This window comes from Bos grunniens, chromosome 18 (genome assembly GCF_055505025.1).
Source record: "Bos grunniens cultivar Pamir isolate PY7600 chromosome 18, Bosgru_T2T1.0, whole genome shotgun sequence".
Taxonomy (NCBI): Eukaryota; Metazoa; Chordata; class Mammalia; order Artiodactyla; family Bovidae; genus Bos; species Bos grunniens.
In genome coordinates this window covers 24,469,712-24,486,704 of record NC_141182.1, presented here as the reverse complement: position 1 = coordinate 24,486,704, position 16,993 = coordinate 24,469,712, and the positions used below count along the sequence as shown (strand labels likewise).

The window sequence follows — 16,993 nt, the reverse complement described above, 5'->3', positions numbered from 1 at the left end:
GGATTCTCCAGGCAAGAACACTGGAGTGGGTTGCCATTTCCCTCTCCAATGCAGGAAAGTGAAAGGAAAGTCACTCAGTCATGTCTCACTCTTTGCTACCCCATGGACTGCAGCCCACCAGGCTCCTCCGTCCATGGGATTTTCCAGGCTGGAGTAGGGTGCCATTGCCTTCTCCGCCTGGTATGGCTGAGCAGTGCAATTCCAGTGGGCTTCGAAGATAGGGAGTGTGCATTTTTCTTTTGTCTCTACCTGAAATCCTAATGAGGAGAGCCTGACCAAGTGGACATATTCTCAGGATGGCAGCTTGTGAGGCATCCCAATGCACTGCTTGATTTCAGTGTGAGCCCATGTGGGGCTTAATTCACATTTAAATCCCTCAGCTGCCAGCCTCTGGACTAGGCAGGAGCAGGTCTGCTCCTCAGCAGCAGCTCAGAGATCACGATGAAGCACTAGGCTCTACTTACCCTCCTGCAGGCCTCACAGACGAGCAGAAGAACCATCAGCTGAGCCCCAACTCCACGACCTGCCAGCCCCAGCCGTGGCCAAGACAAGGCCAAGAGGGTACAGCTCCGCCCCACCTGCAACCCAAGTGGGTGCCTTCGACCTCAGGAGGAGAACACACGGCCCCACCCCAGATCCCTGGAGAGGAGAGCTGAAGTGGGAGCTTGCAAAGTGCTGTTTGCAGACTTTGTCTTTTGTGTCATATGCTAGTGGTTTTGCATTAGGATCTTGGGTCTGCCTGAGAAAGTCTGGGGTGGGAAACCTGGACTGTTTGAATTCACTGGCATCCTCTCTGGGCCACATCCACCGCCAGGGAAGAAAGGCTGGCTGGGCTGGGCTGGGCTGCACGTTTCTTGGACTATATTTCTCTGTCTGGCAAGACAGGCCCTCACTTGGAAATTACCTCACTTTCTTTCAAAGACTCAACAAATGGGTGACACAGGGAACCAGAAGAACATAGCTCACGTGGTACCATCAGAAAAGTTCAGGGGCCCAAGGACAGATGGGTTCCTTTGTCTGGGAAGCTGGTGTGGCTGCTGACTACTGCCGTTAGGTTAGGTCTGGGGGAGACACGTGAGTTACTCTGGAGAGGAATGTGAATTCAGACTGCCATTTGGCTGGCTTCACCACGACCGTTTCCCTGGAGGGCAGGAGAAATGCAGTTTCCCCAGGGAGCCCTGTCTCAGTGACCTGTTCCTTTTGCCTTGAAGTCTCCTCTTTGGCGGGGAGCTGAGAAGGGCCTTTTTGTTTGTCTCTTTGTCTCAGAACAAACGCTCACCTAGCACGGTCCACCATCTGGGGCAGTGCTTGGGAGGCTCCATGGAGGATCTCAAAAGCTGCCCGCTGTGTGCGGGCCAGGCAGCCCAAACCAGAGAACAGGAGGTGCTTTCCATGCCCTCTTTGTCTCTGCCGGTTGATGGTGGTGTTTTGGTGTCCTTCCTGCCTGATCAGTGGGAAACAGGGAAAGCAGAACAAGTCCTCACCTAAAAAGAACAGTAAGGGAAAAACCAAGAGCCTTTTAAAAGTCTTTTCCAGGCTGCCTGGGTCTGTGATCTAGAAGAGAAGCAAGGAGAGTGAAGTTCCTGATTTTAGGTGGGGTTGGGGGACAGCAGAGTGTGCTTTGGGAGCTGCTGGTCCCTGGAACATGTAGGAAAGAAAGTGATCCCCACGTTGGCTTAGCCACTGTAAGGTGGGATGGGGCAGAGACTTTCCTGCAGGGCTGTAGCCCGCAGAGCCCCCAGAAGTTACCAGTTACCAGCAGTGTGCAGTCACTGCGCCCTCTTTCACATCATTGAGTCTCTGTGGCTGGTCCCGTGTCCTGCTGCCATCCTTCCAAACAAACTCCCAAGGGCTAGACAGTATATCTGCCGTCATCACAATTTCTGGTTGCTAAGAATCAAAACCTACCTCTCAGTGACTGAAGCGCTGAAACACGTTGGCTCATGTCACTGAGTAGCCTAGGGATATACTAGCATCAGGCACGGCTGGATCCAGGTGCACTCAGCACTGACTGGCCAGGTGTGAATCAGAGGCCCACCTCTGGAACTTAGGCTTGGGACAGGGAGATTCTGCAAAGTGGGAGGAAGGATGGTTCTCCAAAGAGAAGGAGAATAGAAGCTGGGCGAGCAAAACCAGCAGCCACCACACCAGCCCTCATTAGCTGTTTACAAAGCTCACTGTTGCTCACAGGCGTTTTCCACAGTGAGTCACCCGTGCACCCCACAGCGAGTGGTGAGGGAGCCAGGAGGAACCCAGAGAGGAGCCCTCCCACAGACTGTCACAGTCCAACCTGGTCTGCTTAGACCACAGAGCCTTCCGGGTGTGTCAGAAAGGGAGATGTTCTAGGTGGCCATCTCATCTGTGAGCTGGCGGCCAGCGACTGCGGGCTCTGGTGGTCTTTGCTGTCTTCTCTGGGGTTCATGAGACTGCGTCCCAGGGCTAATGAGCGAGGTCATAAATGATAAATGAACATGCTGGAGGCAGGAAGGGTTTCTTCCCCAAGGATTGAACAAGAAGAGCAAAGCACTGCAGCTTCACTCACGCTTTCTCCACAAAACACAAGCAGAAAGCTGTGCAAACTGCCCCCTGGCGTATAACATTATCCATAGACTAGACATAACGCACTAATAAGAATACTTCATTTCATTATCTCAGAGGAGGAGGAAAGGGCAATCCAGCAGCTGCCCTCATCAAGCAGATGGGAAACCAGAAGCGTTGCTTAGATTCAGGCAGTAAAATCGACATTGAGCCAATTTGCCTTACTTGCAGGCTTTTACTGTGTTTAACGAAAACTCACGTCTTTACATAAGGCATCATAAAGCAGGCTTGGGAGCCACGAAGCTCTCTGTCATCTTTGTAGCACAACCAGTGAGTGTCACAGCTGGGCTTCAAAACACGACTGGATTTTCCCAGAAACGATGTGGAGTGGGCAGTCTAAGGTGTCTGTCCGTCCTCACCCTTCCTTAGAAAACCTACAAGAACCGGGATATTAATGTTCAAGGGGGGTGGGCCCCTGCTGGTGAGGAAGGGAGGGGTTCTGGTTAATCACTAGGAAAAGGGCCACAGTTTCTGGGTCCTCAGGAAAAAAACTGTTCAGCACCCAAAGTGGCAAAGCTGGGTGGAACGCTATGAGGTGGCGCTGGGCCAGGGAGGAACGCCTGTTTCCTGGCTCACAATTTAAAGCCTGTGTCCCTTTGCAGAGAGGAGTCATGTGTAGAACCTGCTGTCTTAGAGCTGCCAAGGTCCTAGGCTCTCACTTGTTTCATTCAGCTCTTCAGCCAGCGTTTATTGGTCTCTCACTGTGTGCCCAGCGCTGCTGATGGTGCTGTGGTCAGTGAGACCAATGGGGTCCCTGCCCTGAGGGAGCTCACCGGTATGTGATGAAACAGATAACATACATGTAAATCTATGTTATATGAGGTGATGGGGTGATTTTGACTGTTTTGAAGGGAAGTAAGATGAAGACAGGAAACTATGGAGGGCCTCTTAGTGGATGGAGGAGGTGACCTCTGAGCAGACCTTAAACTCAGCGAGAGATGCAGCCCCCTATTTCACAGCTCCTTGATATTGTATCCACCAGGAGCTGCTTGGATTGTTTGCCTCCCCCGTTTTGTGATTTGTTTTACCCCTAGAAGACAGAGAGGTGACCACAGAGCTTGGTTAACCTGAGTGAAGCAGGGTGACCACAGGGAGTTGACTCTACCCAGGCCCGAAGCTGGCATCTGACCAGTCCTGGAGGCTAGGGCAGCACACGTGGAAAGTGAATCCAGTGGTTAGGAATGCACTTTGCAGTGCAGGGGACACAAGTTTGATTCCTGGTCAGGGAACTAAGATCCCACATGCCGTGGAGCAACTGAGGCCTGACTCAGCTAAATAAATAAATACTTTTTATAAAATGGACCTGGAGCCCCAGGGACTCACTCCAGCTGGTCAGTAGCAGAGCTACAACCAGACCCCCAGCATCCTGAGTTACCAAACTGGGGTCGAAGCTGCCACAAGAAATGCCGGTGCTTTCTAACAACACAAGCATGGCAAGAGCCAGGGGCTGAAATCTGAGGGTGGGTTAGGGGGCCAAAGGTGTCCTCACAGGAGGCTGGCAGAACTTCCTCGAAGGACTTCCTCGGACCCCACGGTGGCGTCCCAGGCCAGGGTGGATGGGGCTGGCCAGAGGCCCCAGCTCTCTGGGGCCTCTTTCCTCCCACTTCACCTGAGGTCACAGTGCTTGTTAGTGACCAAACTGCATAAGAACCCAGGTCTTCTGCCTCCAAGTTCAAGACATGATGATGTCTCTAACCCAAGGCTGGGGTCCCAGGAATCAGACCACCCATGCTACCCAAAGGAGGAAAAGGAACAGCCCCGTGAAGGCAGTGCTGAGAGCATCACGCCCCCCACCCCACTCCAGTGAGAGCCCCTGTGCCCACCCCACCCCGCCCCCCGCACCGGGAGGCTTGGGAGAGGGCAAGGTCCACACTGTTTTCCAGATAATGGCTGCAGAGGCTGTGTGCTGGAAGCACAACAAGTCCCGGCCTTGCCCCTGGCTCTGTCTGGTGACAGTTGGCAGCTGACATCTTTGCTCCTGGCCCGAGTTCCCCCTCATTAAAAATGGCATCTTTATAACAGATTTCTGCAAGTCACTGTCAATAGGACGGACCCCTTGTCTTGTGGCAGTCATTCCCCTGGGGGATTGGTCTGCCTGATACTATTCTTTTTGCATTCCCTCCTCTTCTATGTTATTCTAATATTAGAATATCAAGTTTTAAATCTAACCTTAATTACTAAGGGATCTTATTTATTTTTTTAGATAATTTTTCTCATACCATACAACGTCACCCCACAGTTACATGGATGGGTTTCCAATCAAGTCTTGCATGTCTTCTTTACAAACAGCTGAAAGACCCCATGGTGCTCACATGCTTCACTCGAGCCCGGCCTGGAAGGCCAGGAGTCGCTCAGCCTTTGGCTTGTTCTGTGCAGGTTTCGTAGCTTTCTGCCTTCCCTGTGAGGGGTAGGCTCACAAGCAGCCCAAATGGCCCCTGATAGGGGTTTGGTTGAATGACACAGGGCCCATTCAGATGATGGGACCCCAAGCAGCCAGACAACTCCTGGTTTTCTCTGGGGAAACAGTAAGCAGATGGACTCCTGGGTGAGAGGACTGAAATTTACACTCACCTGTGGATGGGCCTTCCCTCCAGGTGATGGGATGATGGCTGAGTTTTTCCTTCTTGTTTTCCTAGCTGTGTGAGTTGGACTCTATGAGTGTTCCAAGAATAGGCCTTTCAGGCAGGACTGGAGAATTCAGGGAAAGAGAAGGGAAAGCTGCTGCTTTAAAGTGACTTTTCTGGTGGTCCAGTGGTTAAGACTCTTCTGTTTGGTTGCAGATGGCTCAAGCTCAATCCCTGGTTGAGAAACTAAGATCCCTGTATGCCATGCAGTACAGCCAAAAAATAAAGTGGTCTATGCTTAGAGCAGAACTGGTGGAAGTCAAGATGGCTCAGGGCGGTACACAGATGAACTTTTTAAAAGAATTTTAATAGGTGACTGCGTAACGTATTTTTTAAAAATTTAAGTAGTACATTAGCCTTACATATCAGGACCCCACTTGTTCTCTCTGACCTCATCCCCGCTACTTTCCTGGCTACTTACTTCATTCCAGCCCAACTGGCTCCTCACCATCCTTCTAACACACAGGGTGCCCCAAGACATTTGCACAAGCCTGAAATGCTCTTCCTCACATATATGCAAGATCCACTCCATCTCATCCTTCAGGTCTCAGTTCCACATGTCACCTCATTTCCTGGCTCCTAACTCTTGACTCCCGTTTTGTGTTTATCACTGTGATGTTTATTTGTTTGTTTACCAGACTGTGCGTCCATTGAAATTAGGGCTATGTGTGACCTGGTACCCACTGCCTTGTGGGTGCAGTGTGAACGTCACCTGGCACCTAGTGTTCATCTCTGCAGGTGAGAGGAGGAGGAAGAGGTGGGAGACTGGACGCAATAATCCCGAGGTGGCTCCAGCTCGGCCAGTCAAGGAAACAGCCTTTACGCCTAAAGTAGAGCAAAACTTCCAGCCTCCCATGAGGGGCTTCCAGGTCTTAGCGCCTTTACACTCTTGGGACTCTGGGAAATCAGAGTCAAGGACCCAGCATCATTACTTAGTAAGACACATGCGTCATGCCTCTGCCCAGCTGGTGGCCTCTGAGCCAGTCATTCACATCATGGATACCCTCTGGCTCCAGTCCCTCACTCATTTAGGCCAGGGCACTGCTGCCCTGGATGGGTGGGAGACCTATGGCCTGGGAGGCAAGGCACGTGGTCTACCTGGCACTGGTTAGTCTGTGACTTTTAAATAATACTAGCGACTGGCAGTTACTAGGCCCAACTGTGTGCCAGACCTTCCCCACACGTGCTTTTGTACTATGGACAGCCCTGCACAGACAGGCATCATCCCCGTTTTTTAGAGGCGAGACCTAGGCCCACGATGGTTAACTTGCCTGTGGTCCATAGGGCTAATGAGGAGGAGAGTCAGGTGTACCCGTCTCCTAACGGGTGCTCAGTGTCCATTGTAGAATGCATGAAATGAATGACTAGTGTGCTCCAGGGGATTTGGCTGCTGTGGGTCCTGGAAACACCACCCCCACCCCCACGCCCCTACCCCTGCCCTCCCCAGTCCCTCTGGACCACTGCCGACTGCCCTGCTTCATCTTCAGTCTTGGTGGCATCCACCAAACTGGGGGCCAGAGTCTGTCCTGCAAGTCACACCTCATTGGGCACCAGACTTCATCAATGAGAGTATGTACAAGAACAGAGTCAGTGGGGCTCCAACGGAGGGGTGGTTTCAGTGTGGCCAGCCCCACCCCCCATACAAATACACACATCAGCTTGGGTGCTTCCCCTCTGCCCTGCCAACCGCAACCTGCTCTGCTGGTCCTGCCAGTGCCCGTAGCCTGCCTGGTGTTCATGGTGCTTCCCCATTGAGTTAACTTGCTGTTTGTAGTTCACTATGAGACACAATGAAATCCTCCCTCCAAGGGAGCATCAGCCCTGTGCCAGCACCAGACCCAGACTGGCCCTCCTGACTGGGCTCTCTGGCTTCTAGTCCCACCTGCCGGTCCATGAAGTGCCTTCTGTCCATTTAGCACAATTTCCTGGCACCCCATGTGCCAGCCAGGGGCTCTGGAAGACATGCAGAACGCACACTGACCCTCCACGGTGCCGCCTCTGCCTGTGCCATGTCTACCCCCCACCCCCACCCTAAAGTCCCGTCTCCCTCCCTGTCTCTCCCACCAGCTCCTGCTCCACTTGGAATGCTGCTTCCCCAAGAGGTGGGCCCTGCACCCACCCCGCACCACTGCTAGGTCCTCCTTTTGTAGCTCTTCATAGTTTTATTTTTTTCTTGGGTAGCACTTACTCCGGTTATAATTTAGATAACCATTTTTAAAAGTATCTCTTGGATATCTTACCTTCCACATTCGAGCTCCACAAGGGCAGAGCTTCACATTGATCGGGTCACTCTTACATCCCCAGTACTTACCTGGTACATACATGTATGTATGACGTCCATACATACGTCGGTCCCTGAAAAATATGTGAAAAGTGAATTAGGGACAGGATGAAGAAGCTTACAAAGTACCCTCTGAGAAGCCTCAAAGATGGGAACTAGAGCTTTTAAGACAGAAGGGGAAAAAAAAAATCTTTCCGTTTTACAGTTGATTGATGTTTTTCTCACCTGGTATCACCCATCACCTCGCCTGTCTCAGGGGTGCACTAAGGTAGGCAACAGGCCTATGACACTGTGTAAGAGTCTCTGGAAATTTTGTCCCTCCTCTACCACGAGCTCACCACGTGACTGTAGGCATGTCTATCCTCTCTAAGTCACAGTCACCGACCCAGGCAGGGGGCATCATGGTGGGAGCATGACCTTTGTCATCAGACTGTCTCAGGGTTGATTCAACAGTTCTGCAGCGTTACTAGGAATGTTCTATATCCCTCTGACCTGCCATCCTTAGGGTGGTGGCATTTAACCTCATGGGCACAACATGGCTGCCATGGCTCCAGTATTTACTTCTTCACACAACCACATATAAAGGCAGGAAGCCACAGAATGGCTGGTTGAGGGACAGCCAGGAGAGGGGGACAGTGGAAAAGTGAGTGGACCGGAAAGCAGTTCTCAAAGGCCTCTCACTGGAATAAGAAGAGAAACTCTTTCTCAGGGACATTTCTAGCTAACTCCGCTTCAATCTTACTCACTTGAGCTGGTTCACATGGTCACTTTTAGCCGCAAGAGAGAAACGGAAGGGGACGCACCATGATAAGAAGTTTTCCTTATGACTGTTGGGTGGCAGTCAGCATGTCTTGACACACACACCCTTCAGTTAGTTCAGTTCAGTCACTCAGTCGTGTCCAACTCTTTGCGACTCCATGGACTGCAGCACACCAGGCTTCCCTGTCCATCACCAACTCCCAGAGCTTGCTGAAACTCACATCCATCGAGTCAGTGATGCCATCCAACTATCTCAGCTTCTGTCATCCCCTTCTCCACCTTCAGTCCTTCCCAGCATCAAGGTCTTTTCCAGTGAGTCAGTTCTTCATCAGGTGGCCAAAGTATTGGAGTTTCAGGTTCAGCATCAGTCCTTCCAATGAAAATTCAGGACTGATTTCCTTTAGGATGGACTGGTTGGATCTCCTTGCAGATCAAGGGATTCTCAAGAGTCTTCTCCAACACCACAGTTCAAAAGCATCAATTCTTCAGTGCTCAGCTTTCTTTGTAGTCCAATTCTCACATCCGTACATGACTACTGGAAAAACCATAGCTTTGACTAGACGGACCTTTGTTGGCAAAGTAATGTCTCTGGTTTTTAATATGCTGTCTAGGTTGGTCATAGCTTTTCTTCCAAGGAACAAGTGTCTTAATTTCATGGCTGCAGTCACCATCTGCAGTGATTTTGAAGCTCCCCAAAATAAAGTCTCTCACTGTTTCCATCGTTTCCCCATCTATTTGCCATGAAGCAATGGGACTGGATGCCATGATCTTCGTTTTCTGAATGTTGACCTTTAAGCCAACTTTTTCACTCTCCTCTTTCACTTTTATCCAGAGGCTGTTTAGTTCTTTGCTTTCTGCCATAAATGTGGTATCATCTGTGTATCTGAGGTTATTGGTATTTCTCCTGGCAATCTTGATTTCAGCCTTTGCTTCATCCAACCCAGCATTTCTCATGATGTACTCTGCATATAAGTTAAAAAAGCAGGGTGACAATATACAGCCTTGATGTACTCTTTTCCCGATCTGGAACCAGTCTGCTGTTCCATGTCCAGTTCTAACTGTTGCTTCTTGATCTGCATACAGTTTTCTCAGGCAGGTCAGATGGTCTGGTATTCCCATCTCTTTAAGAATTTTCTAGTTTGTTGTGATCCACACAGTCAAAGGCTTTGGCATAGTCAATAAAGCAGAAATAGATGTTTTTCTGGAACTCTTGCTTTTTCGATGATCCAGTGGATGTTGGCAATTTGATCTCTGGTTCCCCTGCCTTTTCTAAATCCAGCTTGAACATCTGAAAGTTCATGGTTCACATACTGTTGAAGACTGGCTTGGAGAATTTTGAGTGTTACTTTGCTAGCGTGTGAGATGAGTACAATTGTGCCAAAGTGAACATTCTTTGGCATTGCCTTTCTTTGGGATTGGAATGAAAACTGACCTTTTCCAGTCCTGTGGCCACTGCTGAGTTTTCCAAATTTGCTGGCATATTGAATGCAGCGCTTTCACAGCATCATCTTTTAGGATTTGAAATAGCTCAACTGGAATTCCATCACCTCCACTAGCTTTGTTCTTCATAGTGATGCTTCCTAAGGCCCACTTGACTTTGTATTCCAGGATGTCTGACTCTAGGTGAGTGATCACACCATTGTGGTTATCTGGGTCATGAAGATCTTTTTTGTTTAGTTCTTCTGTGTATTCTTGCCACCTCTTCTTAATATCTTCTGCTTTTGTTAGGTCCGTACCATTTCTGTCTTCTATTGTGCCCATCTTTGCATGCAATGTTCCCTTGGTGTCTCTGATTTTCTTAAAGAGATCTCTAGTCTTTCCCATCCTATTGTTTCCTCTATTTGTTTGCATTGATCACTCAGGAAGGTTTTCTTATCTCTCTCTGCTGTTCTTTGGAACTCTGCATTCAAATGGCTATATCTTTCCTTTTCTCTTTTGCCTTTCACTTCTCTTCTTTTCTCAGCTATTTGTAAGGCCTCCTCAGACAACCATTTTGCCTTTTTGCATTTCTTTTTCTAGGGGATGATCTTGATCCCTGTCTCCTGTACAATGTCATGAACCTCCGTCCATAGTTCTTCAGGCACTCTATCAGATCTAACCCCTTGAATCTATTTGTCACTTCCACTGTATAATTGTAAGGGATTTGATTTAGGTCATACCTAAATGGTCTGGTGGTGTTCCCAACTTTCTTCAACTTAAGTCTGAATTTGGCAGTAAGGAGTTCATGATGTGAGCCACAGTCAGCTCCCAGTCTTGTTTTTGCTGACTGTATCGAGCTTCTCCATCTTTAGCTGCAAAGAATATAATCTGATTTCGGTATTGACCATCTGGTGATGTCCATGTGTAGAGTTTTCTCTTGTGTTGTTGGAAGAGGGTGCTTGCTGTGACCAGTGCGTTCTCTTGGCAAAACTCTGTTAGCCTTTGCCCTGCTTCGTTTTGTACTCCAAGGCCAAATTTGCCTGTTACTCCAGGTATCTCTTGACTTCCCACTTTTGCATTCCAGTCCCCTATGATGAAAAAGACATCTTTTTTGGGTGTTAGTTCCAGAAGGTCTTATAGGTCTTCACAGAACTGTTCGACTTCAGCTTCATTCAGTATTACTGGTCGGGGGATAAACTTGGATTACCATGATATTGAATGGTTTGCCTTGGAAATGAATAGAGATCATTCTGTCATTTCTGAGATTGCATCCAGGTACTGCATTTCAGACTCTTTTTTTGACTATGACAGCTACTCCATTTCTTCAAACAGATTCTTGCCCACAGTAGTAGATATAGTAGTCATTTGAGTTAAATTCACCCATTCCAGTCCATCCTAAAATGTCGATGATCACTCTTGCCGTCTCCTGTTTGACCACTTCCAATTTGCCTTGATTCATGGACCTAACATTCCAGATTGCTATGCAGTATTGCTCTTTACAGCATCGGACTTTACTTCCATTACCAGTCACATCCACAGATGGGTGTTGTTTTTTGCTTTGGCTCTGTCTCTTCATTCTTTCTGGAGTTATTTCTCCACCAATCTCCAGTAGCATATTGGGCACCTACTGACTGGGGAATTCATCTTGCAGTGTCCTATCTTTTTACCTTTTCATACTGTTCATGGAGTTCTCAAGGCAAGAATACTGAAGTGGTTTGCCATTCCCTTCTCCAGTGGACCATGTTTTGTCAGAACTCTCCACCATGACCCATCCGTCTTGGGTGGCCCTACACGTTATGGCTCATAGTTTCATTGAGTTAGACAAGCCTGTGGTCCATGTGATCAGATTGGTTAGTTTTCTGTGATTGTGGTTTTCATTCTGTCTGCTCTCTGATGGATAAGGATAAGAGACTTATGGAAGCTTCCTGATGGGAGAGACTGACTGAGGGGGAAACTGGGTCTTGTTCTGCTGGGCAGGGCCATGCTCAGTAAATCTCTAATCCAATTTTCTGTTGATGAGTGGGGCAGTGTTCCCTCCCTGTTGTTTGACCTGAGGCCAAACTATGGTGGAGAAGGCAATGGCACCCCACTCCAGTACTCTTGCCTGGAAAATCCCATGGGCGGAGGAGCCTGGTAGGCTGCAGTCCATGGGGTTGCTAAGAGTCGGACACGGCTGAGCGACTTCACTTTCACTTTTCACTTTCCTGCATTGGAGAAGGAAATGGCAACCCACTCCAGTGTTCTTGCCTGGAGAATCCCAGGGACGGTGGAGCCTGGTAGGCTGCCGTCTATGGGGTTGCACAGAGTTGGACACGACTGAAGTGACTTAGCAGCAGCAGTAAACTATGGTGGAGGTAATGAAGATATTGGTGACCTCCTTCGAAAGGTCCCATGCATGCACTGCTGCACTCAGTGCCCCCTGCCTGTAGCAGGCCACCACCAACCCACGCCTCTGCCAGAGACTCCTGGACACTCACGGCCAGGTCTGGGTCAGTCTCTTGTGGTGTTACTGCTCCTTTCTCTTGGGTCCTGGTGTGAACAGACTTTTGTTTGTGCCCTCCAAGAGTCTGTTTACGCAGCCCTGTGTAAGTTCTGGCGGCTCTATGGTGGGGTTAATGGCGACCTCTCCAAGAGGGCTTATGCCATACCCAGGTCTACTGCACCCAGGGCCCCTGCCCCTGCAGCAGTCCACGGCTGGCCTGTACCTCCACAGGAGACACTCAAACACAGTTCTGACTCAGTCTCTGTGGGTTCTCTGGGTCCTGGTGCAGACAAGGTTTGTTTGAACCATCTACTCTGCCATCTTGTAGAATGTCAACCCTTCAGTTGGCCCTTGGCAAATGCCACTTGTTACTGTTAACTCTCATGTTCTCAGCACCAGCTTTCTCACTTGGCCTGGAACAGAAGTCCTAGGCAGGCAGGGACCAGGCTGAACCCAAGTGAAACACGTCAGGAAATTCCTAATGATTGATGACTACCCCTTGTTACTCGATTCTTCTCTTCTGTAAAACACTGTTAAATAGTGTCTGTCTCCCACTGAACATGATTTGTTGTTCTTTCAAATAACAAACACACATTTTTAATGAAACAAAACATAAGAAAGTAAAAAAAAAAATCAAAAGTGATCTTGGTGATAACCATGTTAAGCATCCTCCTGTGTCATCTTTTCTCTCCCCCGCCTTCTCCCATCTCTTACCAACATCATCACACACAAATCTAGCTTTACACAGATGGCTGTGCAGGGTACACTTTGGGCTATACCTGGTGTTTTCATCTTATAGTCTTGTTCAGATCCAGTGCTCCGGTGGGTTCTTTGAAGCCCCTAATTGCTGGTATGTGGTTCATTAACTCACTAGTATCTCACTGCTGACTGTTTGCTTAAAGCTGCGTTCTCTGGAGCCAGGGTGGTCACTTCCCCCCTTCACTGGGGAGGGCGGTGGCTCCAGGACCAGAGCCCTGTTACACATCAGGTCTCCGTGACAAAGGGAAACCCTCCTCAGTGGTCACAGCAGTGAAGCTCTGAGCACCAAGTCTAACCCAGGCAGCCTGCTTATGATCAGAAGCACCTTCTGTCACCTCATGAAGCAGTCCCCATTCAGGAAGCTCAGCCTTTCACTTCACTGCTGCTCCTGTGATGTTCAGTAGGTGAGTAAGCAGATTCTCCGCTCCAGTCTGGTCAGGGCCCCCTCCCCCCTGCCTAGGCTTCCTTCTCCCAGGGGGCAGGGGTTCTCCCATAGTGTCCGACCTCCCTGCTGCCCTGCAGCCCCTGGTCACTTTCTGTCCTCAGGAAGACAGACACAGGACACCCTGTCCTTTCTCCCTCAGTCCCACTCACCAAATACAATAATAACAGTCCTAGTAACAGCTGCACTGACTGCTTCCTGTGCTGGGCCCTCTTCTCTACATCCACAACCCAGTGAGGATACTTACTGTTGATTACCAAGCCCCTCTCCATGGAAAGTTAAGGAAACTGAAGCACCAGGCAGTGAAGGAAATTGCCCAGTCACACAGCTCAAGTCTGGCTCCAAAAGCACCCCCTTCGTCTGAACTCCTAAGGGGATTATCGTGGAGGATGGAGTGACAGTCCCAATGCAGGGGAAAGGGTGCCGAGAAAAGGAGGCAGAGAAGGGGCATTTAATCCACCGTGGAGATGGAGTGAAAAATCGTGTTCCAGCAGCTTAGCGTCTGTGAGTCTGTGAATCTCCAGAAGTTGGGCGGAGGGGTGTGTGTGGTAAAACTGTGTGTCTTGGTGCATTTGTCACAGTGTCAGAGGCATCTGTGATTCAGAGAGGGGGGATGGCTGCCAGGCCAGATGATCTTCCAGGGTCCCTTCCAGCTCCCAAGCCTGTGATTCTGTGACCATATAAGGCCGTGGTGCCTGGGGAGCCTCAGTGCTGCGGAGTGCAGTCCTGTGTGGAGAAGGGGAAGCAGAGAGCAAAGGGAGCCCCAGCCCAGGCCCCCTGAGGGTCCCCAAGACAGCAGAGAGAGGAGCAGGGTAGGGAAGGCTGGGGGACCCTCCCTGGTCGCCTCTTCCCAGAAACCTCACGTGAGCTCACTGCTGCCCTCCCGTGCTCTCCCCGTCTCCACGTGGGTTCTCCTCCCTCGGATGCGTTGCCAGGTTTCCAGAGTCCTGCCAGCAGGTCCCATCCAGAGTCGGACACTCAGGGCTGCAGAGTTAGCCTTGCTTGCTCCTAGGTTTCTTCTGCTCTGGCAGCTTGGAAAACCCCTCAGAGTCCCTGATTCCTAGTACAAGTATACTAGGAGATGACCTAGTATGGAGTGGGCACCAATGCTGCATCTAGCCTGGTCTACCTTTGTGATGCTAGCTCTGCAGATGTAAGGAATCCAGTGGGTTCCCACTCCACCCCACCCCACCACACACACACACACACACCCCTACCTGTCTTTTTTGGCGAGCTCCTTGGAGAGGGGCAGATCTTGTGCCCCAGTGTAATCTTGCTTGTGGAGTTACATCCCACGTTCTGAGTTCATAGAACCACCCTGTGTCAGTCTATTCAGAGCCTACCCTGTGTCAGCTGATAAGGATAGCGGGAACTGAGATGGAGGGGATGTGGTACCTGACCTCCCAGGACCGACAGACAGGCTGCTGGTATGGACAGAAAGTTAATAAACAAGTGTACTAGGAGATGGCCTCCCAAAGTGTGAAACATGTTTTGGTCATGACTGTGTTGGTGTAAGTGACAGAAACCCAAATCAAATGAGTTTATGCAAAAATAAGAGGGAGTCAAAGAGCTCGTGTCACTCAAAAGTGTCAGGACAGGTCGCGCTTCAGGAACAGCTGGATCCAGTGACTCAGCTGCTCTCTGGGGCTTGATTCTGTGCCTCTGTCACTCAGCGGTGCAGATGGACCTCAGTTTGTCTGAGGCTGCTGCAGCGTGAGATGCTGGAGCTGCCACTGACTGTTACTAAGGTGCCCCCGGCAGACTCATTCCTGCTTTCCAGATCCCATCCTCATCTCTTCCAGGGCTAGACTTGGGCTGCCACAGGAAACCCGACTTCCCCAGGCTACCTCTCCAACCCCTGTGCCTCCTATCCTCCCTTCCTTGCTCCACACTCCTTGGACTGATATAGGAGGTGTTTTGATGCTAACTTTGTGTGTGAAATCTCTGGGTTCTCAGGGAACCTGGATATAGGAATCCTAGCAGAAGAAGCAGTCCTGCATCTCAGCATCCACTTGGTGGGCACAAGCACGGCCTCAAATGCCACTGTCACCCTTACCAGCTGTGTGACCTCGGGTAACTGGGTTAACCTCTCTGAGCCTTTGTTTCCTTTCTCTGTTGAGCGGAGATAAAAATAATCTCCTAGGATTGTTTTGAAGATTAGATGTGATAGTACATGCAAAGCACTTGGCACGGAGAGTAAACCCTTGAACATTAGTGGCTATTGTGGTTCTGCTTCTCTTATACCACCAGTGAAGGAAATTCTCTTTAAGGGACTTTGACTTTAGAATGAAGGTATCATTACTAATAGCTACTATATATTATTGTTGTTGCTGTTTGTTGTTGCTAAGCTGTGCCCGACTCTTTGTGACCCCATTATAGCCCGCCAGGCCCCTCTGTCCGTGGATCCCAGGTGAGAATACTAGAGTGGGTTGCCATTTCCTTCTCCAGGAGATCTTCTCAAACCAGGGGTCAAACCTGCATCTCCTGCATTGGCAGGTGGATTCTTTCCTGCTGAGCCACCAGAGAAGCCCACCATATATTATATACTTACTATGCAGTGAAGTGAAGTGAAACTCGCTCAGTCATGTCCAACTCTCTGCGACCCCATGAACTGTATAGTCCATGGAATTCTCTAGGCCAGAATACTGGAGTGGGTAGCCTTTCCCTTCTCCAGAGGATCTTCCCAACCCAGGGATCAAACTCAGGTCTCCTGCCTTGCAGGCAGATTCTTTACCAGCTGAGCCACAAGGGAAGCCCAAGAATACTGGAGTGGGTAGCCTATCCTTTCTCCAGGGGATTTTCCCGAACCAGGAACCAAACTGGGGTCTCTCCTGCATTGCAGGTGGATTCTTTACCAACTGAGCTATGAGGGAAGCCCTAGTATACAATAGGCACTTTACATTTATTTCTCACAATGACTTCTTGAGTTGGAGAAACCAAAGCCTGAGTAGTTAAATCCTTTCCTAGCAACACACAGCTCACGAGTGATGGAGTTGGCGTCACCCACATTTTTCTGACTCCTCAGATCTGACCACTGCTCTACTCTTTTCTCCCCGGAATGAGACGGGAAATAGAAACAAAAGGGGCCTTAAGTGATACTTTTAAGGATAAATGATTCAAATCAATGCTGAGGCAGAGTTGGGGGAGAAGAATGTGGCATGAAAGAAATACTAAAGGACTTTTACTAAAAATGTGCAGCGTTTTTCTCTGAATAGTAGCATTATGAATGTTACTTACTTTCGGTGTTGTTATGCATGGTGCAGCTTTTCTAGGGTTGAGTCAGTGGGAACGGAAGGTATAAAATTCTACCCTGAAGCAAGAAGCCCAATTTTAAGCTAGTATAAGCCAGCGTGAACAAGTTATGCAACCAGTAATCATGATGTGAGCAGTTTTTGCCCAAATTGCATCATTTTTGTAAGCCCCAAATGAAGCTTTCTTATTTTGGGCTGCCCCAGGCACCTGTGAGGCCTTCCAGGCAGTATTTGGTCTAGTCTACGCCGGTGGTTAGAGACCCAGGTTCTGTTCCGGCGTTTGGCTCTTACTGTTTTTGCTGACAGCCGTTAGGCCAGTTACTCAATCTTACTCAGTCTCAATACAGATGGATAGAATAAAAATTACCCTCCCTACCT

At 49.5% G+C, this 16,993-nt stretch overlaps 1 protein-coding gene across 6 annotated transcripts in view; it reads left to right on the top strand.

The window, feature by feature from the left end:
* Positions 1-16,993, top strand: part of GNAO1 (G protein subunit alpha o1) — a 181,166-nt gene that overhangs the window by 77,515 nt on the left and 86,658 nt on the right. Inside the window, exon 1 of one of the 6 annotated variants that reach the window (XM_086350742.1) lies at positions 13,174-13,326. The exons of 4 other annotated variants lie outside the window; for them this stretch is intronic. In XM_086350742.1, coding sequence (XP_086206868.1) covers positions 13,316-13,326 — 11 coding nt within the window. In that variant the 5' untranslated portion in view covers positions 13,174-13,315. Of the gene's footprint in view, positions 1-13,173; positions 13,327-16,993 lie in introns of those variants that run through there. One more of the 6 variants, XM_086350741.1, reaches the window with a different exon arrangement.